At 43.3% G+C, this 27,730-nt stretch overlaps 1 protein-coding gene across 2 annotated transcripts in view; it reads right to left on the reverse strand.

The window, feature by feature from the left end:
- Positions 1 to 5,597: 5,597 nt before the first annotated feature.
- OCA2 (OCA2 melanosomal transmembrane protein) overlaps positions 5,598 to 27,730 on the reverse strand; it is a 326,593-nt gene continuing 304,460 nt past the window's right edge. For both annotated transcript variants that reach the window (XM_033190812.1, XM_033190808.1), the window contains one exon: positions 5,598 to 6,186. In XM_033190812.1, the coding sequence (XP_033046703.1) occupies positions 6,170 to 6,186 (17 nt within the window). In that variant the 3' untranslated portion in view covers positions 5,598 to 6,169. The remainder of the gene's footprint in view (positions 6,187 to 27,730) is intronic.

Here is a 27,730-nt window from a genome sequence, read left to right on the forward strand (position 1 = left end):
CAGCACATTCCTCATCAGAAACCATATAGGCACAGGGAAGTAACAGAGCATTTTTCAAGGGCCAAAAGAAACTGTCAACTAAGAATGCCATGTCCAGTAAGACTTCCTTCAAGAACGAAGTTGAAATGAAACTCTTCCAAAATGAAGAAAAACTGAAAGAAGTTGTTGCAAGTAGATCTAGCTTAGTGAATGAATGGCCAAATTCCTTCTCATGAGTTCTAACTGCCAGAATAAGACAAAAAATATATATTAAAGGCATAAAGATTGAGGAGGCAGAAATGAAAATGTTCCTATTAGTAGATGACATAATGATCTACATAAAAAATACCAAGGAAATTTTTTTTAATTCTATAACTAATAAGTGAACTCAGCAAGGCCATGGTATACCGGATCTATACACACAAATCAATCACATTTCTACATGTTAATTATGCACATTTGGAAACTGAAATTTAAAACACAGTACCTTTCTCTTCAAATAATATTAAATACTGAATTATAAATCTAACAAAACTTGTCCAGTTATGTATGCTGAAAATTGTAAGATGTTGATGAAAGAAACCAAAAGAGACCTAAATAACTGGAGAGACATATCATATCCAAGGGATGGAAAGCTCAGCATAGTAAAATTGTCAGTTCTGCCCAAATTCACTTGTAGGTTTAGTGTGATTTCTATCACATCAGGTCAAGTTTTTTTTTTTTAAATAGGCATAAGCAAGCTTATCCTAAAATTTATTTGCAAGCATAGGTGTTAGCAAAGATAATCTTGACCAAGCGTTAAGTGGGAAGTATCATGCTATTCCCTTGTGATCCACAACCCATCCCTCTTTTCTCCACTTTAAGCCATCTAGTGACTGGACCTTGGTTAGCTGCCTCACAAACTGATGTGTATTTGTCTCAAGATTCATCCCTCAATACCCATCATTTTCTCTAGGGCTCTTACAAGATACTAACACATCCTGGATAGAGAAGTAGAAAGTCTCCTTCAAGACAAATTAACCTGCGTATTGAAAAAGTTACAGAACTACACCCCTCTTGGGTTGCACTTAAGGAAATGGAATCTGAGTATATTACATCCCAGAGGATAAAATACAAGGCTTGAATGGACCAAATTCCTGGACAGGCACACTCACTGGGAATTTGAGACTTAATGGGTTAACTTGACCACTTGGAACAGACGTTATTTTAATATGCACAGTTGGTTAATATTGGGCATATAAAGAAAGGAGTCCAAAGGCTCAGATTTTTATGTGTCCCCTACTCAGCTGTCCCCAGCATTCCCTGAGAGAGAATCCAGTGGACACTTCCTGCATTGAAGCATGAATAAATGCAGTGTTGCGGGGGGCCACCAGTGTCCTTAGAAGTCTCTGACATCTGTCCTTTGGAGACTGTTGCTGACAGTAGGAGAGCAGTAATGGAATAAAGTTCTCTTTTCTCAGTAGGAATAATGGGATTCCAAGGTGGTGAAGACCAGGGGTGTGCTGAATTGTCATAGTCAAGGTAGGCACCGTTACCACATTATGCTTCAGAGGCCTCTGCCAAAAGGCAAGTGGACCACAGAAGCAATGGCTTCTATGGGAAGTTTGACATAGAAACCTGGAGAGAATCTGGACCTGGGGAGAAGCTTCAGTCATCATAAGAAGGATGAATGACACAAGCTGCTTCCCAGACCTGAGAGTGTTCCTAGCCTCACAGGTCATTGATTGAAGAGAGGTCATCCAGGTGCATTTGAGAAAGATGCTGCAACAGACCCACGAATGCATTGACTGCTCTTCCCACACCCTTCCTCAGAGGGACCTGTGGCCATTTACCAGGTGACTTTTGCATTCCAGTAAGAAATATCTAGATGGTCCTAATGGTTTTAAATTTTCTCTGATTCTCAGAGACCCAAAACATCCTCTGGTCCTTAAGACAGAATAGAGGCTTATGTTGGCCAAGTGGCGGGTGCATTCTTGTGCTAAGTCCGCATAATAATTGGTCCTATGAAATGGTGGACCCTCCCATGGTTATTCCCCTTCTCCAGAATGAATGCTGAGAGAGATCATGTTAAACAACCATCAGAATTCCCAAGTTTGTTTCCTATTACATGAGGAAGTTGTCCATCTCACACCAAGATGGTAACACAAAAGAAATACAACATCCTAAAATTACCAGGAATTTTAGGAATGAGTGACTTAAAATTACCCTGCAAAGTGAGAAACAGTTGTACCGATCATCAAAAAAGAAAAAAATACAATACTTGATGGTCCACTTTTAATTTTATAGGCAGCATATAACATATTGGATTCGCTGCTCTAACCCATTAGCAGGTAACCTCCCAAGGCTGCAAGGTTTGAGGGGGACCAGAGCAAGCAAGTGCAGCTCCCAGGTCCAGGTTGCCATGCCGGGTGCCCTGCCACTTGGGCCTTGTGAAATAGCACAGCACGGCTGCAGGCATCCCAAGGGCAGACACAGACACTGTAGGGAGATGCTGGCAAGCCTTGAGGGGAGAGTCGGAGTGCAAACCTCAAGATTTGAATGAAGTCCCTGTCTTCCCGTTCTGACTAGTGAACTAGTCTTCTCTAGAAAAGCAGCTCCAGGCTGCCACTGGGTCTTGGTGCAGGTTGAAGATCTAATTGTGGAAACAGAGTGACTGCAGAACTTGGGCTGTGCATCACAAGCCAAGGGCTATCTGATCCACATAACCGTCCCGTCGGATGTGCTCAGTGATCTTCCGTTAAAAAGTATGTTGCATTTGCAAGACTGGGCCCCAGCGGAACTGGAAGGCACACGCACTGCAGGAGGAAGTGGCTCAGATTCCCATGGACTCTGCTGCTGTCATGTTGCCTGCGTGGGGCCGTATGTCAGAGGTAAGGCACAGCTCCTCACGCAAGCTCAGGGAGGATCAGATCCTCGTCTGCAGCACACACACCCTTCATCTAGGTTTTCACGGTGAATTCAGACTATAAAATGGTGTCCTTACAGTCCCTGTAACCTTTAGGACTTTATGCATGTGACATCGGGCAGACTCTAGCAAGAACAACGGCCTGTGGCAGTCCAACGTTTATAGCAAAGGCGTAGCTGCTTCCTTCGAGGTTGTCTTTTTCCATCATAATGACAGGATTTAATAAGCACTGGATTGTTCACCTAATAATTCTAGAGACTTTGTCAGGAGGGAGTGTGGGCAAGCTCGCGTGGACTCTTGGGTGGTAAAGCTCATGGCACTTTTAGTGTCTCCTTTCTTCAGAAGTGGACTTTTCATCTGCTGAGGAGCAAAACAGTACATAAAGCTGAGTATCTTCCATCTGCTCCTCCTGCCCCACTCCCATTCCTAGACAGCATCAGCAGTGCTTCCTGTCCTGTGGCTTCCAGCTAGTTCAGTCCTTGGACAGAGGGAAGCCACAGGATGAACGGCATAAACTCAGGATGATTCCCACGGCCCACCCCTCACCCCCCAACCCCCGCCCTGGCTGCCAAGTGTCTCACGCTGGCACAGCCCCAGCAGAAGACCACGGCTCCCGTCCAGCCCCTCTGGACACAGCTCCCTGCATCTCCAGGTCCTGGTCGCTGCCCACTCCACTCCCCCTCAGAAACCCACAGCTGCCTCCTCTCACGGACCCTAAAGGATTGCACCATCCCTGGCTACAGTTACTTGCACTTACCCAACGTGGGCAGCCACCTGTTTCCAGCCAGTCCTTTGGCCGCTGCACTAGGGAAATGGAATCAAAGAGCCAGGCAGTGCCGAGAGCCTGTCTGATGCTTGAAATCTTCACTTAAAAATAAAACCAGCCATCCCTGTGGGACGACTCACCTCAGAAACATTGAGGGGCAATAAAGGTAGCATGGGGACAGTTTGTTGGTTGACTTTTAAATTTTAGAGCATAAACAAACAACTAAGCTAAGAGGGAGTTGACAGGGGAAGTTAAAATGTACGGGCCAGTGAACGAGAGGTTCCAGCAGGGGCAAGGTTTGTTTTAGAGGGTAATCTGGGGTAAAGGACTGGAAGTGTTGGAATGTCAGAGACAGACCACAGAGGTGAAGGACCTAGGCAGGTCCTGGGGACCCAGGGTGGGTGTAACACGGAGGGGAGTGGGGGAAGGTGGTGGGGGCAGAGAAATCAGAACTGGGGGGCATGAATAGGAACCTCAGGGGAGGCTGCGGGTATGAGCAAGAGGGAGAAATCAGCCCAGAGCTAATGGTTTTTAAGAATGAGAAGGGCTGGGCTAGGCATGGTGGCTCATGCCTGTAATCCCAGCACTTTGGGAGGCCGAAGCAGGTGGATCACGAGGTCAGGAGATCAAGACCATCCTGCCTAACACAGTGAAACCCCGTCTCTACTAAAAATACAAAAAAAAAAAAAATCTGCCGGGCGAGGTGGCGGGCGCCTGTAGTCCCAGCTACTCGGGAGGCTGAGGCAGGAGAATGGCATGAACCCGGGAGGCACAGCTTGCAGTGAGCTGAGATAGCACCACTGCACTCCAGCCTGGGTGACAGGGCGAGACTCCGTCTCAAGAATGAGAAGGGATGACTGAAGAGTAGAGAGAGGTGCCAATGAGGAGAGGCAGCAGGTGGGAGACGGGGCCTGAGCGTTGTTAAGGGATGACGTGTGAAAGGATGAAAGAGCAGACGTGAACTGAGCTGGAAGGAGCCAGACACAAGGGAGATGAGTGCTGCCCCCAGGCATCCTGATGTGGGATAGAAGAGGAAACGATGCTTTTCAGTGAGCAGCTCAGGCACATCCAGGTCCAGTGAGACCAAGCAAAGTACGGGCAGTGCGGGAGCAGCGGGAAGAACCCTTTCCTAGACAGACTGTGGCAGGGTCTCCTCCGGGACACCCAGTCAGCTGCACGTGTCTGGAGGCTTCTGTGTGATGTTGTCCAACACCATATTTTAAAATAAAATAGGGTTGCACATCAGCTTTGCTGTCAAGGAATTCAAAGGGCATATTGATCATAAACACTCCCAACCTTTCAGGGAGAAACTAGGTTGCCATTCTACAATATAGACTCTAAACAGTAGACAGGGACACCCATCCTGAGGGTGCCTGTGGCAGAAATGGGACCAGAAAGATCTCCTGCTTTGCAGTTCTTAGTGTCCTGAGCAGCTTGGACCTTTTGAAGTCAGATGCTTGACACACAATCACTTCGGAGCAGTGTCCCCAGACATTTTTATTCCAAGGTATGCACAGAAGATCAGAAACTGAAGAAGGGCTTCTTCCTCGGGGCATAACCACGATACTGATGAGGCAGAGCAGAGGAGACCTCGGAGGAAGCACAGGGCTCCCCCTTGATCTTTGTTCTCATTACCCCTGCCTCTCAAGGAATGCTTCACAAAAGAACTGCATTTAATAAATACTGACTGAGCCACAGTGTCCTGCAGGGAGAGCAGAGCTGAGCGTATCCACTGTACATCTGCGTAATTGATGAAAATAGCATGCACCACTTGCAAAATGGAAAATCATTACTCTTGGCTGTTAAATATGTAAAATAGCCCTTAAACGATATCTATGATCTTCTGCAAGTCAAATTTCTGGACTTTTAATTGATAACTTTAAAACTGCAAAGAAAAACATAAATGGATAAAATTCAATTTTACATAATGTAAACTACTCCAAAGCCTTTTATCAAGAAACAGTTTAATATATAAAATGTTTCCTTACGAGCAGTAAACCTTTCCCCAGAAAGTCTATATTCAGAGAGCATACAATTTGAGTGCTGATTATTTTAACATGAAAAGTGATTACAAGAAAAAACAAACTGTGTTTAGCCTCAGGAGAATTGACAAACAGCACAAGCAATTTTGGGTGGATGTGTGTCTTTTCCTATGTATAGCAGGAAGGGTTTTGAAACATACGTATTTTTCTGGAGGGGAATCGCGAGTAAGTTATCTCACGTTTTCTACATTTTGTCCTTGGGGAGAAAGGCCACAGAGAAGAGGCCATGGTGTTCCAGCATTCGCCGGAATTAGAGTATTAGTGTCAAGGTCTATTCCACTGTGTCTCCATAGCATCTCCAGGGTAAGCACCTTTTCTTCTCCAAACAGTGGTGTCAGGGTAGTTTTATGGCTGATGGGTTGTGATGGATGAAGTTTCCTTTAGTCTTCGAGTGACAGATGGATGTCTATTAATTCCATCCCACCACCACATGAGCCACAAGAAGATAACACATCCCAATGATGCAGGACACAATCATCATTGGGAAGCCCAACCTGAAATACAAAGAGAAATGAGTTATGGCATCCGAAATCTGGACAGCCTCATGAGATATGGACTCATAGCTCATGAGAACATGGCCTTAGCACCTTTGCATTTTCACGACGTTCACTACCTTTTATTTCTATAAATCAGAAAGTTGTAGACTAAATTATGTGAATGTATGCTGCTATTAGACATCTTCCATTGTGTGCAATTTTATTTGAGACCTGCTTAAGGTTTTCTCAAAATTTTAATGGCTATATGGAGCCTCTGTTTGTTCATCTATAATATTAGACTGTTGGTCTTTCAATGCCATGTGCTGGGCCACCATTTAAATCTCTGGATGTTTCCTCTGCTTGTGTCATCTTCCAACTTTTCTTCTCTGGAGATTTCCCAGAGATCCCACCTTCCCACAGGCTCCTGAAGTCCCTCACACTTAAGGCCAAGGAGAGCTGGAGAAGTAGTGTTGGAAAGTAAGGCCAACTGTTGTCTAAGGAAAGGAATAGGGAAGAAAAAGTTTTTCTTCTGTAGTCGGTGAGGTTGAGACGTGGACAAGGAGGGTATGCACAGATACAAAAGCAGTCATAAGAAGAGGAAAGCATCCCTCATTGTGTGCCGCCTCCAGGGTACCCGCATTTCCACAAATTCTTACCCCAGCTTCCAAGGACTGACAGATGCCACTTGGCACAGGTAATGCATGCTCTGTAGCCATTGCTCAGTGCTGCTCGGTCACTAAGGGAAGCCCCTGCAAATATTACGATTTTGGTTTCAAAAGGCTTAAGTTTTTTAGCAGTAAGAGCCTAGCATGTGGTAATTATAATAGTAAGGATCATGACATTCTCTCTTCCCTGGCCATCAGTGTAGGAAGAGGCTGCTCAGAAAGAGCCACAGCAAGGGACCCTCAGCAGAGCTACAGTTAAACACAAAAATTGCATCCAAGGGCGAGACAGCTCCCGAAATTCTAGAGCAGACTTGGACATTTCAAGAAAGTGGTAGGATTCTCTTGGCTTCTCTTCTGAACACATTTTATTTTACAAAACAAAAAGAAACACAGAACATATTTTGGGAAAACTACTTAAATTTCTTGAACTTTATTAACTTTGTTTTTGAAAATAGCTGAACATGTTTGCAAAATATCAGCCCTGATCATTGAATTCTGGAAAAACACAACCCACGACAGTGTCTGGTCAACTCCAGGCATCACAGACATCACTGCAAACCTTCATGGAAACACAAAGCCTTTGTTCCTCTGTGACAGATTGTGTAGAGTGAGTCAGTGTCAGGTAAGATGCTGAGAGTCTCAACCTGGGTGCCGAGACACCTGGTCACGTTTCAGAAGCAAATTCACCTTGTCAAGGGGCAAATTCCACAAAAAGCATCCCTTGCTTGAGAAGAGTTCCTGGTGAGTGGTTTTGCCGTGCCCCCAAGTGAGAGTCACTGCTGTCTTGGGGATGACACCAATGCAGAGAAGTGGCGTCACCTAGCATCACCAAACATTTTCATTTCACCCAGAACTGATGCAAGCACTCAGACCCATCGGAAACTGTACTCTCCCTCACAAAACCTAGTCACTGTGACACTCTCCACGCTCAGGACCCTCTCAACTGCCCACACTGCCCTCTGGAATTGGCATCATCACACCTACTGGAGAGGTGGGATGTTGAGAGGCTTGCCTGGGGGTCTCAGCTAGTTTGCTCTGGTGTGACAATCCAAATGCATCAGTCTAACTCTAAAGTGTGTACTCTTAAATCACTACATATGCTGCCTCCCTGTGGACATGGATAAACCATAACAATGGCAACTTGCCATTAGTAAGTAAATGACTTACTGAAGATCTGCTGTATGCTAAGGGCCTCATAGACTAGACATTAATGTTATCTATTATTTCCCAAACATAGTGAGGCATGTCATGTTTTCCCTATTATATAGATGAAGAAATTGAAGCTTGTATATAGTAGGGAACTTGACAAAGGTCACCACCAGTAAAAGGCAGAGATGGTGTCTTGGAATATTCTTCTGGCTTCAAAACCCAAATGCATTTTCCCAACACAAACAGGTACCCCAATATACTAGCTTAGGGCTCTAGTTTTCAATTCCTGCTCTTGCCCAGTGGCATCACTTTGGAAAAGTATTAAATGTCTCCACAACTCAATTTCTTTATAAAATGAAGGTAATAACAGTACCTAAGAGTGCTATGAGGATTCCATGAGCTCACCCTTATAAATCCCTTAGAACAGTGAGAACAGTGTTTGGCCACATAATGAGTCCTCAACAAGTTTTAGCCACAGACCAGTGCTCCTCAAACCGGGGCACATGCCCCAAAGTGCAAGTTGACTGGGATTACAAAGTGCCCAAAATCACAGAGTAAGCCTGGAGCACCTCCCTGGTGCATGAGTTGTGTTTGGTGATAAGGAATTTAACGACACAAATACATAAGGGTTTACTGGAGAAGAGAATGTAATTGTTGTTTTACTCTCCAATTAAAGACGATAAAGCTAGCTTCTAGTTCTGAAGCAAGATGAAGTGGATGCATTTCTTCCAATTCGTCCCACTAAGCAGAGCTAAAAACTTGGCATTATATAGAAAACAAGCATAAGGAGACTGTAAAGATGAAGAGGAAGCAGATCAGCTGGGGGCCTTGGGATCCCGAAGAATGGCATAGAGGTGGGATTCCTTTTTGTTTCCCCTCATATGTCCTAGACTAGGTGCTGGGAAGCTGGTATGTCAGTGGGTACTACAAAGAAAACAAAAAGCCCCAAGAGAAGCCTGCTCTCCCTAGCCAGAAAGCCAGGAAAGGGGCACTAAAGCTAGACCTAACACTCCTAGATAATAACTGCTCCCGCCAAATTCCACAGGAAAAAAAATTAAGCTCCTTGGTGAAGGCCAAGTGGGAACCCGAACTTCCACACTCACCAGACTAACACGCCCCCCTCCTGTGGTAACAGCAAAGACCACGTGGGAATCCTGTGAGCCAGGGATGTGTCAAGTTGAATGAGAAAAGTGAATCAACAGAAGCTAATACTGAGGTGATACACATGTCGAAATTATCTGAAAAGGATTTCAAAGCAGCTACCATAAAAATTCTTCAACAAGCAATGAGAAACACACTTGAAATAAATGAAAAAAAAAAAAAAAGGAAAGTCTCAGACAAGAAATCAAAATTATAAAGGAGGACCACATGGAAATTTTAGAACTGAAAATGAAACAACTGAAGTCAAACTCTAACGGAATGGGCACCATAATATAATGGAGAGTATAAAGGAAAGAATCAGGGAACTTGAAGATACAATAGAAATTATTCATCTGAAAAATGGAAAAAGACTAAAAAACAAAAAACAAAAAGAACCAACCCTCAGGGATCTGTGGGACATGAACAAAAGATCTAACGTTTGTATCATTGGAGAAAGAGGGCAGGGATGAAAAGGTATTCAAAGAAACAATGATTTAAAAATTGGTAAAAGATATAAACCTCGAGATTTAAGCAGCTGGGCAAATCCTAAAAAGGCTAGATACCCACCAAAATCTATGCGAAGACACAACAATCCACAAATCAAACTCATGAAAACTAAAGAAAGATAAAATTTCCTGAAAGCAGTGAGAGATAAATGACAATTTACCTATAGAGAAAAACTAGTTTCTCCTCAGAAACCATGGCGGCCAGAAAAGAGTGGCATAATATTTTTAATTGCTAAAAGGCAAGAACAATCAACCCAGATTTCTATATCCATCAAATATATCCTTCAGGAATGAAGGGAGACTCAAGACATTCTCAGATGAAGTAAAACTAGAAGAGCAGCAGACTTACCCTGAAAGCACTGCTAAGAAGGTCTTCAAACAGAAATGAAACGATAGAAAGAAGGAATCTTGGAGTATCGGGAAGGAATAACAAAAGAAAGAGCAAATGTATGGTTAAATATGATACGCTTTCTTTTTCATCTTGAGTTTTCAAATTATGTTTGATGGTTGAAACAAAATAAAATAGCAAAATAGTAAAAGCACAGATAAAGATAAACCATACAAACAGTAATCAAAAGAGTAGGAATGACTATGTTAATATCACATGAAGTATATTTCAGAGCAAAGAACATTTCCAAGGCAGAGAGGGATATTGCATACAGATAAAACAATCCACCAAGAGATCATAGTTATCTTGAATGTGTATTCACCAAATAACTGGGCTGAAAAATACAAGAAACAAAAACTGACAAAATGACAAGAGAAAGTAAATGACAAGAGAAAGTGGCACATGCACAAATGGACTGACAAATCCACTATTATAGATGGAGACTTTTACTCTCTCTCTACAATTCATGGAAGAACTAGAAAGAAATTCAGCAGAGAGAACTCAGCAATATCTTCCAGCAATCAAATCTTGCTGATACTATAGAGTGCTCCAGCTAACAGCAGAATGCACATTCCTTTCAGCATCCAAGAAACATTCAGCAAGACAGATCATAGCCTGGCTCAAAAAACAAACATCAACAAGTTTAAAAGAATTAAAATTATACAGAGGGTTTTTTTCTTACCATAAGCAATCAAACTAGAAATCAGATAAATCAGTAACAGAAAGGTAACAAGAAACTATAACACATCCAAAATATTATTTGACCATATAGTCAACATAACATTTTGATGGAATAGTTGACACTTTTAAAATACTAAACCCTTGAATTCCAGTATGGATGTTCTACCCATGGCACTGAAGCATGCCCTGAGAAGGACCCTATGGTCATCTCTAAAAAGAATCTGTGCTCAGAGGTCCCAGCTAAGGAATCCAGGAGCGGCCAACCCAGACATTTGCTCCTTCTCTATGAAGGACACTGACACCGCCTTGTGTCTCTCTCCCAGTGGCTGGGTTGGAACCTGTGCCCTGAGGGGTTTCTTAGTGAGGACACTGGGCAATGTTGGCCTTGGCCTGGGTTGATCAGCTCTCCTGAAGCTCAGTGAATAGTAAATGCCTTTCTGGCAGCCTCATACCCTGTCTGCAAGTCTGCCTTGTTAAATGGACACGGAGGCTGTCCTGTCACCTACCTTTGGCCAGGTCCTCACCACTCACTCCCACCCAGTACCAAGGCAGCCTCACCTTCTCCCTGGGGCACAGTCTCCTCCCAGCTCAGCAGCCCTGCTTCCCAGGAGGTGCTGGCCTTCCAGACATCCCTTGAACACAGACAGGCTGCCCTGGGGATCCAGGCCCTTTGTTCTGGGCTAAATAGAGGTTGCTAAGTGAAAATGCTCTGTAACCAGCCTGCTCTTTACAAATTGGAGTGGATTTTCCTGTCCTGCCCACCGCTCCTGGACCACCCTGTATGTAAGTCCTTAATAAACCCTATATCTCCTTCCCTATCCCCTTCTTTGCCCCATCCAGCAGGAAGTCCCAGTTCCCAAATACCAACCTCTGGAGTTGGGCAACATGGCTTCTCCCCTTTCTAGGTCCCATGACAGCCATCTTGCTATTACTCACCTTCGGGCCCTGTATTTTTAACCTCCTTGTCAAATTTGTTTCCTCTAGGTTCAAGGCCATCAAGCTACAGATGGTCTTACAAATGGAACCCCAAATGAGCTCAACTAACAACTTCTACTGAGGACCCCTGGACCAACCTGCTGGTCCTTTGGCCTAAAGAGTTCCCCTCTGGAGGACACTACAACTGCAGGGCCCCTTCTTTGCCCCTATCCAGCAGGAAGTCCCAATTCCCAACAGTAGTTGGAGTGTCCTGTTTAGAGGGGGGATTGAGAGGTGAAGCCAGCTGGACTTCCTAGGTCAAGTGGGGATTTGGAGAACTTTTCTGTCTAGCTAGAGGATTATAAATGCACCAAACAGCACTCTGTACAAACACACCAATCAGCGTTCTGTGTCTAGCTAAAGGATTGTAAATGCACCAATCAGCACTATGTAAAAATGCACCAATCAGTACTCTGTTTCTCCTAAAGGATTATAAATGCACCAATCAGCACTATGTAAAAATGCACCAATCAGTACTCTGTTTCTCCTAAAGGATTATAAATGCACCAATCAGCACTGTGTAAAAAATGCACCTATCAGTGCTCTGTGTGTAGCTAAAGGATTGTAAATGCACCAATCAGCACTCTGTCTAGCTAAAGGATTATAAACATGCCAATCAGCACTCTGTAAAATGGACCAATCGGTGCTCTATAAAACGGACTAATCAGCAGGACGTGGGAGGGGACAAATAAGGGAATAAAAGCTGGCCACTCCAGCCAGCAGTGGCAACTGGCTGGGGTCCCCTTCCACAATGTGAAAGCTTTGTTCTTTTGCTCTTCACACTAAATCTTGCTGTTGCTCAAAAACAAACAACAACAACAAAAAAACACCTCCTACTGGAGTCAGAGGGGTCGCATGACAATGACACACCTCTGTTTGGACTTGCCACATTTTAAGGCTCGGCAGCCACAATGGCAGGGGAGGAAGGCGGAACAGAGTGTACTGGACAGAGGGCTCCAGCAAGGCCTGGCTTCGGGCTGAAAGCGATTGGAAACACAGACTTGCAGCTGTGAGCTGGCACAGGGAGGGCCAGCCAGGCATGGGTCTTTCTAGGTAGATGCCTGTGATGTGCGGCCCCTGCCAAGAAAGCGGGTCTGAGCCGGGCAGGCTGAGGGAGCTCCACTGCCCTACAGGGACCAACTCACATGGCAGCCTCTTCCTTATGCATTTTGGAAGTCATGAAAAAAATTCCACTATTACTGAGAAAAGAAAAATAGCTTTAAGCAGTGTAACCTCTGTGACATATGCAAAATTGCCAGGTCCAGAGAGAGTTGAGCATGGGACTTCAGCCACACGCCGTTACTCCTCCACTCCTGCCCCCGCATCCACGGGCAACTGTTTAAAGGCACTGTGTTCCCCACTAGCCGCCTCACCTATTATCTTCTCCTGCCTGGAATCTGTGATACAAATAACAATGTATAGCTAATCAATAGCTTATAGCTTATGTTATTCTAATGTAAATTCTTGGTAACAACTTAGGAAGTGCCAGTTCTTTTTTCTTAAAAACTCTCTTGTAACTGCAGCTGAGTGAACATTCAGGGCAAGTTGAATCTATGCTCCTGGCTTGGCCAGCCTCGAGCTTTGGACTCGAATAAACTCTATATTTAGTCATGTTTTATGAATCTTGTTTTTTAGGGTTGACACTAGTTAGAGTCAAGAAGAGACCAGTGATAACCCTGTCTACAGGACCCTGTGATGGCAGCCCCGTTCACAGCGGCACACACCCGAGTTTCTGAAGGCAAAGGCAAGGCCTGTGGGCAGCTCTTTCCCTGGCACTTCAAAGGCTGGCCTGCTTCTTCTGGGGCCCAGCCAGTTGCTTCCTCCCATGGGATGCAGGCAGCTTGATTGGAGTTTCAATGCTGCACGCACTGGCCAGCTGGGAGGCAGCTGGAGGGAGATTTATTTGAAGAGAGGATGTAATGACTTCCTGTGGCTGCCAGGAGGACTCCAGATACACAGGACGGGATGTTCCAAGTTCACCAGGAGCTTCCATTTCCCAGAAGATCCATTTGTCTTGCACCCTAAGCCTCTCATCAAGGCAACACTCTCACCAAAGGCTCAGGAAAAGCGCATTTGTTCAACATCCAGCATCACACTATGCCTTCATCTCCCACCGGGGTGATTTTCAATCCACTCTGGCTCTGTCACCATGCCGTGTTAGGGAAGGCAAAATCACTTGCGTGTCAAAGCACAAATCATGATGCACACATCAGATGAATGCCCACACAGCCTCTGTGTTACACGCGTTTAGTTTTAAGTTAAAAACCTGCCTATGCTGACACAAGTTCTCCAAGAAACCAAGGCTTCCAGATTGCTGGGAAATGGGGCAGCCCCAGAATCGTGCCCGGAGCGTTTCCAGCGGAGCCTGGCTTCCAAAAGAAGTGTTTGTTAATGAAGCCTCCTTCTTGAGTCTCAGACTGAAACCATTCTTCCTGTTTATGTTTCCTTTCAAAAACACTACACATTGGGTACAGCGCACACTAAGGTGAGGGGTGCACCAAAATCCCAGGAATCACCACCCAAGAACTTATCCATGGAACCAAACACCACCTGTTTCCCCTAAAACCTAGTGAAATTAAAAATTAAAAAAGGCTTTAATAATGAACCATAACTATGGTTTTTAAACAAAAAGCCATTTGGCTGTCGCCCTTCTACAAAGGTAACACGTGATTCTGAGCAGAAGGAAGAACTGCTTCTACTTCCGAAGGCCTATGGAGGAGTCCCATGGAGGAGGCCCGAGGAGGCCGCCCGGGCATGGAGGCTGCCCCTTTTCTGTGCCAACGGACCCCTTGAGGCCTGCCCTCCCCAGCACCTCGGCCTGTGCGCCGCCCCTCAGGGCCTCAGGACAAGGCTCACCCTCAGCCCCCATCAGAACAGCCTCACACCCCATCTCCTGGGTCTCCCAGGGTAACAGTCGTTAGCTAACTCCTTTTATGAGGAAAGGCTAGAAGCTGAGATGGGGCAGGGACCCCCTTTTTTGGAGGGCCTGCAGTGCCCCCCGCCCCCAGCACCCCCAAGCGTGGAAATCCAATATCCCAACTCGGTTCCATAACAAAGTCTTGGCCCCTGGAAATAAAGCCCATCCTCGTAGTTGCCACACAAAGCAAGAGGGTGGTTATTTTAATTACTTCCTGCAGGTGGACCCGTGTGAGGCCACAGTCCCAGGCCCTGTGCACACCCTGCCAGGCACCACCCCCAGGGTCTTTCGAAGTCAGCAGACCAGCATCTGTCAGCTCAGGCCACCGTGACAAAGCACTGCAGGCCATGGTTTCCCATCAAAAGCCTGTTTTCTTTCCGTTCTAAAGGCTGGATGTCTGCCATCAGGCCAGGGCAGGGCTGGTTTCCCCTGAGGCCTCGCTCCTTGGCCGTTTTCTCCCTGTGTCTTCATGATGTTTTCCTCTGTGAGTTTAGGGGATCCCAAATCCCCTCTTCTGAAAGGCTGTGGCCAGACTGGATGAGTACCTTCTTTTAACTATGACCTCCTTTTAACCACCTCGTAAAGGCCCTGTCTGCAAACACAGTCACATTCTGAGGTGCTGGGGACTATGGATTTTGCAGGGACATGGTTTAGTCCATAACAATGTCCAGCACCAAAGCTTTGCTATATGCCCCTGAATGGGCTACGTCCTGGCCCATCTTGGGCGCTGCTCTCGCTCCAACATTGAGTTTACTCCTTGAATTCATAGTTTGCCTTTGTAGTCTGTCACCCATGAAATCCTAGAATTTCTGTTGCTATCAGTATGTCCAATCTTTTTCCATTTTAAAATAGTTTATCCCTGGCTCGCTGTGGTTCAGGCCCACGGTGCTGTGTGCACATGCAGGTATATGCCCTTCTCAGTGGCACTGGCCTCACTGTGGTTCAGGCCCATGGTGCTGTGTGCACGTGCAGGTATATACCCTTCTCAGTGGCACTGGCCTCGTCTGCCTCTTTGTCTCAGAAGGCATTCTGCATGCCATCCCTTCTCCCCTCACTCCTGCCATCCCTATGCTCCTTCCTTCTCTCCATCTCATCTTCCCACCTCATGCCCACTCTCTCCTTCATACTTCATACTTGCTGAGATGTTTCTGTAAAGCTGAGCTAAATCACAGTATTAAATATTTTCCCCTGCTTAGTCACCTTCAGAGGCAGCCCAGGATGTGCTGAGTTACATCGACTGCACAGCCCATGTCTCTTCCACTTGGCCGTTCAGCATGATCTCCCCTCTCCTCGACATGGCCAGCCTACACTGGCCTCCGTAGCCGCCCTCCCTATGGCAGGCAGGGGTGGAGGCAGGCTGAGGCACCTGTCCTCTGAGGCCTGCAGAGGCTCTCTCTCCTGCGCTTCTCTGAGGATGTCGCTCCGCCCTGCTCAAGGAGTACTAGACCCCTCCGTCTGCTGAGGTCAGCTCCAGCTGATGACTGCGCTTGGCACCCATATCCTTCGTGGGACAACCTGGTGTCCGCGGTCTTGGGGCAGGGGTCTCCTCTGCACCCTCCTTATTTAATCCAGCAGCACTCCTCAGAGCTCAGGAGCCACTCTGGACTTCTCTGGGCAACAGGAGGGCAGCTTTCTCCAAGCCCCCTCACCAGGGCCCACGGCAGCAGCAAAGAACAGACCCACAGGTAAGTGTGGCAGCGGGGAGCATGAGGTGGGGGGATGGGGGGCACCGGAGAGCACTTCCCCCCACACCAGCCCTGCCACTTTCTCCAGTGGGAGCTTCCTCCACACGTCTCCATCGGCGCCCAGCCTTTCTGTTCCACACCCTAGAGGCGCCTGGTGGGCTGAGCTTACAGGCGGGCATTGGCCCCACCCTGGCCAACCCTGAGCAGGGTAGCTCTAGCATCCCCCCTTCAAAAAGTGGGGTCCTTGTCACTACTGCTGGACTATGCTCTGGGCTCAGGTGAGACTATGGGAGAGCAAGAAGAGTCCTACTTAACATTCTTAAAAGAGGTTATACTTAATAAATGCACAGAAAAAACACTAGAGCAATAGTGGCAAGGGTGACTTCTAGGGAGGGAGCGATAAGGGAACAGGGAGATACCCTGGTTTGCTCTCTGCTTCCACATTGTCTGACTTTATCATTTTACAGTGAGAATGCATTCATGCATTGCTTCTCTAGCTGGAAAAATGCACTTAAAATTAGTGACTATATGCTAAAGGCAAAAAACCAAAAAATCACCTACCAAATGCTGAGGTTTCCAGTCACTTATAATCTCATTATCCTAACAGAAATGCTGTTTGACTTTTCCATGTGCACATTTTTTTTTTTTTTTTTTCTGAAACAGTCTCGCTCTGTTGCCCAGGCCGGAGTGCAGTGGCCGGATCTCAGCTCACTGCAAGCTCTGCCTCCTGGGTTCATGCCATTCTCCTGCCTCAGCCTCCCCAGCAGCCAGGACTACAGGCGCCCACCACTACGCCCGGCTAGTTTTTTGTATTTTTTTTAGTAGAGATGGGGTTTCACTGTGTTAGCTAGGATGGTCTCAATCTCCTGACCTCGTGATCCGCCCGCCTCAGCCTCCCAAAGTGCTGGGATTACAGGTGTGAGCCACCACACCTGGCTGTGCACACATTTTTATTCACATGCACATTTTTACTGCAGGGAAATCACAGAGTACACAATATTCTTTACCATCAGGGGCTTATCAGAGTGACAGTCAAGCTCGAAACTCTAGCCCCAGTGCCTTGGAGAGTCTGTAAGCCATGAGCTGACCCAGGGTCTCCCTCACCTGGCCTGGTGGCTCAGAGGTCGGGAGCACCTGGAGGATAGGATGCCACATATGTCTGCAGAGGGCCTATTGACCATTCTGACTGCCTTATTATTTGCTGCTCTGAATTTCCTATTCGCAGAAGAAATTAGCCAACCCTAACTGGAAAACAGACAGAGGTACTCGTGACTCTTTCTCAGAAAGGAGGTCTGAAATAGTAAAGGCAGGGAAGCTCTTTTTAACAAGACTGTGATGAACCACATTCTACAATATTTTGAGGCCTATTAGAGCGGCCTTTTAGTGTAGAATACCACATTTCAGGAGGAAAACTTAAAGCACAAGTAATCCTTATTAAATTGACCTTCTTTTAGAAATTCAGATTTCATGTTTGTTAAACTCTGGCAGATCATGATCACAATGGCACTGGGGACATAATTCCATCAGTTAACTTTAGTTTTTACTATCAAACCTTTTGCTGACTGTGAAACCATGAAGTGGGCATTTTAAAATCCAAATGACTTTTCTTTCCATTTTTGCAACACTGTTCAGTAGAGTTCTTGCTAGGCAGCATTCATTTTTCTGTTGCTAAAACTAGCTCATATGCACCAGGAGAATGTGACCATAAAAAAGAAAGGAAAACAAAAGAGAGGAAAGTCCCATCAGAAGAGTGTGTGTTTGGCGAGGTCACTCCGAGAGGAGGTTTGACACTCAATCAGTCACTCCGGGCCCCTTCCTAGCACATGGTTTGAAGAGCAAGAGACAGCACACAGAAGACATGCCCTTGCATATCTGTTTTTAAAGGTATAACATTCTGCTTATATCATTTTTAAATTACATATCTTGTAGAAAAAAAAAAGACATGGTCATGCCAGAGGTCATGGTGTAGCAGGAGAGAAGAAAAGTTGTGGTTATTTCCCAGGGCCCTCGTCCTTCCCACACAGCAGCAAAGCAAACACAGAGGAAAATGGAAACTAGAGCAAGTGAGGAAACCTGCTGAGAGAATCTGCTCTTGCCTGGAAAAGGCAAGTGGCAGAGACTTGGAAAAAGGATTAGACTTTCTACATTGATAGAAAGTTATAAATGAGGCTTCTTGCAGGAGGTAAAAAGAAAGAAAACATGCAGGAATTTCACTTAAGCACTATTATACTCCAAGCATTGTGCTGCGAGCTATGTATGCCTCTTTTGAAATTTTTATAACAACCTGGAAATGGTTAGATAGCATTATCCCCTTCATTACGGAAGAGAAGACTAAGGCTCAAATAATGGCTCTAGAGAGATGAGACAGAAGTTTACTAAAACTGTTAGGCATTAAAGCACTGGGGTTTCCCTCAATACTTAAAATGTCATAATTGATTTCTAGGTTCATATCACTGTGGTCAGAAAAGATCCTTGGTATGATTCTAATCCTCTTAAATTTGTTAAAACTTATCTGGTGACCCAATATGTGGTCTATCCTGGAGAATGTTCCCTGTGCACTTGTGAAGAATGTTGCTTTTGGGTTGAATGATCTGGATGTGTCTGCTGGGTCCATTTGGTCTACAGTGGTGTTCAAGTCTCCTGTTGCTTTGTGGATTTTCTGCCCAGATGTTCCATCTATTATTGAAAATGGAGTATTAACATTTCCTACTATTAAGTATTGCTGTACGTGTCTCCCTTCAGTTCTGTCATGCTTGCTTTATATATTCAGGTGCTCTAATGTTGGGTGCATATATATTTATAATTGTTATATATTTTGGGTGGATTGACCCTTCCATCATTATATAGTATCCTTCTTTGTCTCTTGTGACAGTGTTTTACTTAAAGCCTATCTTGTCTGCTGTAACTATAGCCACCCTTTTCTGGTTTAGTTACCATTTGCACAGAATATCTTTTTCTATCCTTTTACTTTCAGCCTATGTGTGTCCTTAAATTTAAAGTGAATCTCTCATAGACAACACCTTGCTGGATCTTGCTTTTGTGAATCCATTCATCCACTTTATGTCTTTTGATTGGGGAATTTAAGCCATTTACATTTAAAGTAATTACTGATAGGGAAGGATTTACTATTGCCGCTTTGTTCACTGTTTTCTGTTTGTCTTATAGCTTTTTTGTCCCTCTTTTTCTCTCTTGCCATCTTGCCTTGTGTTTCCTTGTGCTTTTGTTTATACTGATATGCTTTGAATAAGATCTAGAGACCTGCTGTACAGAATTATACCTATAGATGACAATACTGTATTATACACTCAAAAACCTAAGAGGGTAGATCTCATGTTAAATGTTCTTACCCTAACAAAAATATATCCTTAGTGAAAGAAAGGGTTAAAGTAGAGTTAGAGTGAGCATGGCTGAAAGCAGAGTTCTCTCAAAGGGATTTTTTAATGTGTCTGATACCCACATGCTCAATTCCATTAAAGGAAATGTTTCCCTAAAACAACCAGGCCCTCCACATGCTGAGAGAGGCATAGGTGAACTCTGCACTCTGCAAACCTCCCTGCCAGGCTACCTTCTCTTCTCTCGTGCTCCTGTCCAGACTGACCTGTCCTGGACAGCCGAGAAAGTGGTATGGCCAAGACTACCACTGTTCTTCACCTCCCTCCCCTGACCACAGTCGGCCCCCTGGGCATTCGCCTTTGGAATATGGGCCCTGACTTCCAGCAAGGGCACTCTCTTGCGCAACATGATAGTGCAAGCTTCCCGAGCAGCCTGGGAAGACTTCCTGTGCTGCAGTCCAAACCGACGGAATTGATAAGAATAGATGCCCAGAGGCTCATGTCTGCCTGCCCCAACTCCCAAGGAGGGCTCCTTTAGCTGTCTCTGAGTGTTACTCAAATGAAATTCCAAGGTCAAATGAATTTGAGAAACACTGACTGAAGAGCAACTCAGGTTACTTAGGTAATTAATTACAGGGCTCCTTGGAGTCTAACATTCTGATGTGCATTGTGGTTCTCCAAGGGTTGGATATATTATGCAGTGTTTTCAGAATGAGTTTGACCTGGAAATCCTCTTGCTTGAATTACTTCAAACAACCAGTGTTCTCAGGCGATATCCTCTGAAGAGGACTGGAAGAAACAAGGTTGTAGAACCAAGAATTAGGAAAATACCAACCATCAAAAACGGTTTTAGCTACTTTAGATTTTTTTCATGGAAATTAAAAGGTCATGGTTCATATTTGTATCTCTCCACAAATTATGAGGAGGAAGAAGAAAAAAATAAACTAAGCTCTGACCTAATTCAGAATTATTCTGACATTATATAAAAGTACCTTGTCTGTTTCATTCTAAACTGAGTGTCTCTTCTCATAAACTTCACTCAAGAAATACCTGATTTTGTCCATCAAATGCATCATTTTATCAAGGCTCTAAGCTCATTGGACATCTCCAGGATTCGAGTCTGCTGCCTAATAAAGCATTCCACTGTCAGTGCTGATGGTTCATCGTCCTCCCTTGTGTGGGCTCAGTCACCTGACTTGTACTCACAGATCCCATCTCTATTCCCTGCAGCGATGTGGAAACATCCTATCCCTTCTCAGGTGTTGGAAGGCAGCTACCAAGCCTCCCTTGTATTCTTTTTCAGGTCCAGCACACCCAGCTCCTACCACTCTCTCTCAGGTGGAAGGGATGTTTAAATCATTGGCAGCTCCCATCCTCTGAGTAAGAGCTAGTTTCTCAGTGTCCATCCCACCTCACATATACAAAGCAAACCATCCCAGCACCACATAAGCAGGTGGGACACTGTGGTTGGGGGGGGGTGCCTCACTATCGCTTAGTCACTCCCTGGTTGAAATAATTCTTTCCCAGCACCTTACTATTGATTAATACTGACTTCCTGAGATCTTTAAATCTCAGCAGGTTAAACCAAGATCCTTAAATCTTTTTATTTCTTTTGTGCATTCTATCCTCTTTAATAGCTGCTTCCTCCTTTCTTTTCTATCTTATACATTAGAACCATTTATTAATATCATTTTACCCTCTGATAGGGTATTTACTCTCTGGTAAATCCCACCTTTGAAGGTATTTACCATATGGTAAATACCAGAGAGTAAATACCCTGTTAGAGAGTAAAGCCATATTAGAGAGTAAAATGATTTTGAAAGCCTCAAAGGTAACTTACATATTGACATTAAAATTATAATAAGGTTTTAGAATTTTAAAATGAGAAAGAATCTTGAAAGCAATCTCATCTAAGCCTTCATTTTACACATGAGGAAACTGAGGTCTGAGGAGTCAAGCGATCTGCTGGAATTAACTCCTTTATTTGATGTTTCTGAGCATTTACGATGTCCCAGGCTCCATTCCTGTGCTAGACACACTATGGAAAACACACAAGTCTTTGTTCTATTGCAACGTACATCTGATTTTGAAGAACTGGAAAATGAACCCAGTCCTTCTCTTGCTCTCTGTCTCTTTCTGTCTTCCCTTTTTTGCCCTCTAATATCATAATAGTCTTTTTAAATTTTCCTATGTATATAATATCTGTATATAAATATATGCATATAATATATATAAAAAATGTATATATGTATGTATATATGTATAAATATGTATATAATAGCCATATATAATAAATATAAAGATTTATATTTACAGTAAAGCTACATTTGTAAAGCAATTAAAGCTGCTAAGTCTGTTTCTGAAGGAACCCAGCCCCAGATACAGCAACCTCAAATGAAATGCAATCAAAGAAAAAAAGATGTTTCACCTTCCAGATTCTATGCCTCTGTGACAACACACAGCACTGTTGTCTAAAGAGAAGCGAATGTGGAGTGTCTCCCAACAGAACTTCACTGAGAGTGTGTTCTCATGCAGGATAAGGGAAAATTCTATCACAAATTTCGTTTTGTATTTTGTTGGCAAAATTGAAAAACCACAGCACAAATGTCAATTCACATAAAAGGTGACATTTCTAAATAACATTCTTTGAACATCTTTTGCTTGTTTTACTGGCAGTCAGTTCTTTCATCTAACTGACAAAAGAATGCCCCTCAAAACTGATTTTTCAGAACTGTGCTATGAGTGTCTTGAAGGGTCATGCCTCAGCAGAGTGGGCCCTGGAGGGAAGCTGCCCCTTAATGCCCTCATGGCGCTAATGCAACATCCTTCTCTCTTCCGGTTCATTCCCTTCCCTCCCTGATTCTTTGGAGGGGCCAATGGGTGTCCCACCTTTGAAGACCTTTAATTGTTTTGCTCATTTAATATAATGCATTGAAAACCTACTATCCCCATAGTGGCTATAAAGTAAATAAGACAGTTCTTGCCTTCGTTAGCTCATAAATTTGCAGAGCGGACATACCTGTAAACAGCTTCACTAACATAATGTCGCATGTGTGATTCCAACTGGCCCTTGTTTATTAAATCATTTCTCCAACATCTATTATACTGGACTCTGAAACAGGGCTGTGGGTTTATAGGAAAATGTATAAGGTGTTCCAAGTTGCATGAGGCACAGGTAATCATGGGCCTAAAGGGACCAGTAAGACAGCACAGTCCATTGTGATAATCTGTGACTATTTCATTAAGAAGACATTGTTCAAACAGCACCTTAAACAGTAAGCTCATCAGCAGTGTCCAGGCCCTGGGTGGGGGGTTCTGGGTAAGTGAGCAGAGGACCCCAAGCATGAAAGTGAAAGTCTTTCTTGAAGCACCTGTGAAGGTGAATTATTGGAACATTATAGAGAAAGAGAAAAAGACCAGGTCAGTTTGTAGAATGTGTTTCTCCACACATTACACTTCGATTTAGTGAATGAACCAAAGTGATCCTATCTTGCTAATTCAAATTCCCATTCAGGGCTTCCAACCAGAAGGAAGCTGGCAAGAGCATCACTACCAATCTTGTAATTAAATAAAAAAAGTCCAGACAAACTTCTAATTAAAAACTTTTCTTGAACGCATCATGGAGGTGAGGTGTTGATGCAACTGATTAACCAGAAATATAAAGACAGGGAGGCACCTGCAAGGAAAAATGGGATGTGAGCAGCTGCTAGCCAGGGAAGATACATGCCAGATACCCCAGACACCACTATGAAGAGTTTGGCCAGAAGCTTCTCACAAATTGACAAAGGGTAGATGTGAACTAGCGAGAGAAGAGAGCAATCCTGAAGCTTCAAGTAAAAGAGTTTACACTCCCTTGCACCCTCTCAGCGTGAACCTCACTGAGTGTGCACTGAAGATGGGCAAAGCCAGACCTGGATCACTTTCCAGGACGTCCTTATGGGAGAAGGACAGCAAGCACTCTACGCCCAGGGCGCTGATGAAAACCCACTGCCGCCAGGGGAAGGCACAGAAAGAAAGCCATCAAGCAGGGGAGGAGAGGCAAGAAGCAAAGCTGGACTGTGGTGCCAGCGTGGGGAGGGGCAGGAGCACCAAAAGCCACATAGTCAAGACACAGGGACATGGCACCTGCCTAAGGCTGAAGGTTAACCAGAATAGCAGAGGATAGCACCGGCCACAGCCCCACCAGGTGAACGTGTCAAGCAACAAGTAATAGCATGCAGTAGTCACTTTAGGGTGAAAGGCAGGAGCATGGAGGAAGGCTGTCTCTGAAAAATCAGTTCAAAGAAAACACCTAAAAGTGAGGATGGAAAACACACTGGTAAAAATGCTCAGCAAACCAGTTCCACACTGAACGCAAGGTACCATGAGAGGAATCTGAAGGTTAGGGTGCACTGAGGGTAACCATAGCAACAACAAACCACAAACCAAGTCCTCCAGGCTAGACTGAATCAAACTCCCACCTTAAAGGCCTAATGGAAGGAAAAGTATTCATTTCCAGGCACAAATGAATATTTGCCTTAGTTTGTACTATCTACCTTGCAACAAAAATTTTGTGACATATAAATAAGCTAGGGGAAAAAAAAAAAAACCTCTCAAGAGATAATGCGACCAACGAAACCAGACTCAGGTATGACACTTTCAGATCAGAAGTTTTAAATAACTGACCTCACTATGTTTAAAAGCCTAATGGAAAATGTAGACACCACACAAAATCAAATGGGTATTTTGAGCAGAGATGGGAAAAATGAAAACCATATTAACAAAAAGAATGCCCTTGACCGGCTCACCACAGGCCTAACAAATCTCAGAAAGGAATTAGTGAACTTGCAAATAGAACAACAAAAATCACCCAAACTGAAACATGAACGGAAAAAACAACAGCAGAGCATCCATGAATTGTGGAATAACATCAAAACATCCAACATGTGTAATCAGGATCCAAGAAGCAGAAAAAGAGAGAGAGAGAAATGGGCAGAAAAAATAGCCAAGAATTTGTCAAAATTAAATGACATCAAACCACGAATCTAAATAGCCCAGAAAACATCAAGCAGAATGAACTCCACCAAGCAAACAAATCAAAACCAAACCTAGGTATGCCATATACAAATTTCTGAAAACCAAAGACAGAAAAAACAACAACCACATTACATACAGAAGAACACAGATGAGACCTGTAGAAAACTTATCAGACTATGCAAGCCAGGAGGTGCTAGAGTGACACCTTTGGAGTATTAGAAAAATACAATGTCAACACAAAATTCTATGCAGAGCAAAAAAACACATTTCAAAAATAAAGCAGATATAGAAATTCCACTCCTACGTATGTACACAAAAGAACTGAAAACAGGTACATAAGCAAATTCATGTAGACACATGTTCATAGCAACACTATTTCCAACAGCAAAAGGGTAGAAACAGCCCAAATATTTATTAAGATATGAATGAATTAACAAAAGCTAGTATATCTGTGTAAGGGAATATTATTCTGCCATTTATTCAAAGAATATCTGCAAATGGCCAACATAAAAGATACTCAATATTATTAATCACTAGGGAAATTCAAATCAAAACCACAATGAGATACCACTTTACACCCATCAGATTGGCTAGTTAAAAAAGAAAAAGAAAAAAAAGAAAGAAAAAAAAAGAAAAGAAGTATTCAAGAGGATGTGGAAAAATTTGAACGCTTGTGCACAGCTAGGGGGAATGTAATATTGTGTGGCCACTATGGAAAAGAGTATGGCAGTGCCTCAAATTACTCAGCAGCAAATCCCATATGTTCCCGCAATCCCACTTCTGGGTATACCCCAGTGAAATGAAAGCAGGGACTTGAACAGATCATTGTACACCCATGTTCCTTATAGCATTATTCATAATAGCCATAAGGTGGAAGCAACTCAAATGTCCACTGATGAATGAATAAACAAACTATGGTATAAACATACAATGGAATATTTTCCTGCCATAAAAAAAGATGAAATACTGATACCCGCTACAATGTGAATGCACCTCAAAGCATTATGCTAAGTGAAGAAAGGCCAACACCAAAGGCCATATATGATATGATTCTATTTATTTGTAATCTCTGGAATAGGTAAATCCATAGATACAGATATGCATCTAACTTTATCTTCATGTATGTTGAAATCCAATTGTTCCAGCACCGTTTGTTGAAAGACTATCTTTTTCCAATTGAATTGCCGTTGTAGTTTGTTGAAAATCAATTAACTTTTAAATATATTTATGGACACTGAATTTTTTCCCATTGATCTATGTTCTATCCTTATGCCAGGAACACATCTGCCTCTATTACTGTAGCTTCACAGTTTGTGTTTAAATAGGAAAGTGTAAGCCCTACAACCTTGTTCTTCTTCAAGATGTTTGAGCTATTCTGGGTCCTTTGAATGTCCACTTAAATTTTAGAATTGTGTTGTTAATTTCTGAGGGGGAAAAAAAAGCCTGCTGGGTTTTGATAGGAATTGCACTGACTCTACAGCTCAACTTGAGAAGAGTTATCATCTAAATACTGAGTCTTGCAATTCTTGAATGTGAACGTCTTCCCATTAGTTGAGTCTTTCTTAAATTACTCTCAGCAATGCCATGTTGTTTGCAGTGTACATGTCTTGCACTTCTTTGGCTAAAATTCATCCTGTTTTATTATTTTTGATACTATTGAATAGAATTGCTTTCTTAATTTCACTTTTAGATTATTGTTATTGTTGCTGTTAATATACAGAAATACAGTAGAATTATGTATATTGATCTTGTACCCTGAAAACTTGCTGAATTTATTCATTCTTATAAATTTTCTACAGAATTTTTCGTGGTTTCATAGTATTTTCTAAATACAAGATTCTGTCATTTGTAAATAAAAACCATCTTACTTCTTCCTTTCCATGACATTCCTTGAATGTCTTTATTTCTTTTTCTTATATGATTACACTTGCCAGAACCATGAGCACAATATTGAATCAAAGTAGCAAGTTTCAATCTGAGGGAAAACGTTCATTCTCTCACTGTTAGGTATGACACTAGCTCGAGAACCTTTTGTGGACGGCCTTTACCAGGCTGGAGATGTTCCCTTCTGTTTCTACTGTTTTGAGACTTTTAATCATGAATGGGTATTGGATTTTGTCAAATGCTTTTTCTGCTCCTGTTGAGATAATTATGTGGGAGTTCTTTGCCCTTTATACTTTTAAATATGGAGTAATTAGGCTAATTGATTTTTGAATGTTAAAACAAATCTTGCATTACCAGTAAAAATCTCACTTGGTCATGACAGTAATCATTTCATATATTGCCAGACTTGACTTGCTAATATTTTGTTGAGAATTTCTGCATTTACATTTCTAAAATAGTCATCTGCAGTTTTATTTTCATGTAATAGCTTTGCCAACCTTTGGCATTAGGACAGTACTAAAAAATCTAGAAGAGTTTTTGAAGAAGTGGTATTTTTTTTAAAAGTCAGTGTTTGAGAGAATTGAACAGTGAAGTCACTTAGGCCCTAAATTTCCTTATACGAGGATTTTTAATTATGAGTTTAATTTATTTACTTGTTATAAGACTCTTCCTATTTTCTAGCTCTCATTGGTTCTGTTTGGCAAATTTGTGACTTTCTAAACATGTATCCATTTTATCTAAGTTGTCTTATTTGTTAGCATAACATTGTTCAGTGTTCTGTTATAATACTTGTAACTTTTGAAAGGCTGGTAGTAATGTCTCCTGTTTCATTTCTGATTTTGACAATTAGGGTCTTCTTTTTCCTTTATTCGTTTCATGAAGAGTTTGTCAATTTTGTCAAGATTTTTAAAGAATCAATTTGGATTTCATTGGTTTTCTCTATTATTTTCAATATTATATTTTCCCTATTATGTTTATTATTTCCTTCGTTCCAATTGACTGTAATTTAGTTTGCTCTTCTTTTTGTACTTTCTTTTTTTTTTTTTTTTTTTTTTTTTTTTTTGACAGAGTCTCGCTCTGTCGCCCAGGCTGGAGTGCAGTGGCCGGATCTCAGCTCACTGCAAGCTCCACCTCCTGGGTTTACGCCATTCTCCTGCCTCAGCCTCTTGAGTAGCTGGGACTACAGGCGCCCGCCACGTCGCCCGGCTAGTTTTTTGTATTTTT

This window comes from Trachypithecus francoisi, unplaced genomic scaffold, assembly GCF_009764315.1.
Source record: "Trachypithecus francoisi isolate TF-2019V2 unplaced genomic scaffold, Tfra_2.0 Lachesis_group3, whole genome shotgun sequence".
Lineage (NCBI taxonomy): Eukaryota > Metazoa > Chordata > Mammalia > Primates > Cercopithecidae > Trachypithecus > Trachypithecus francoisi.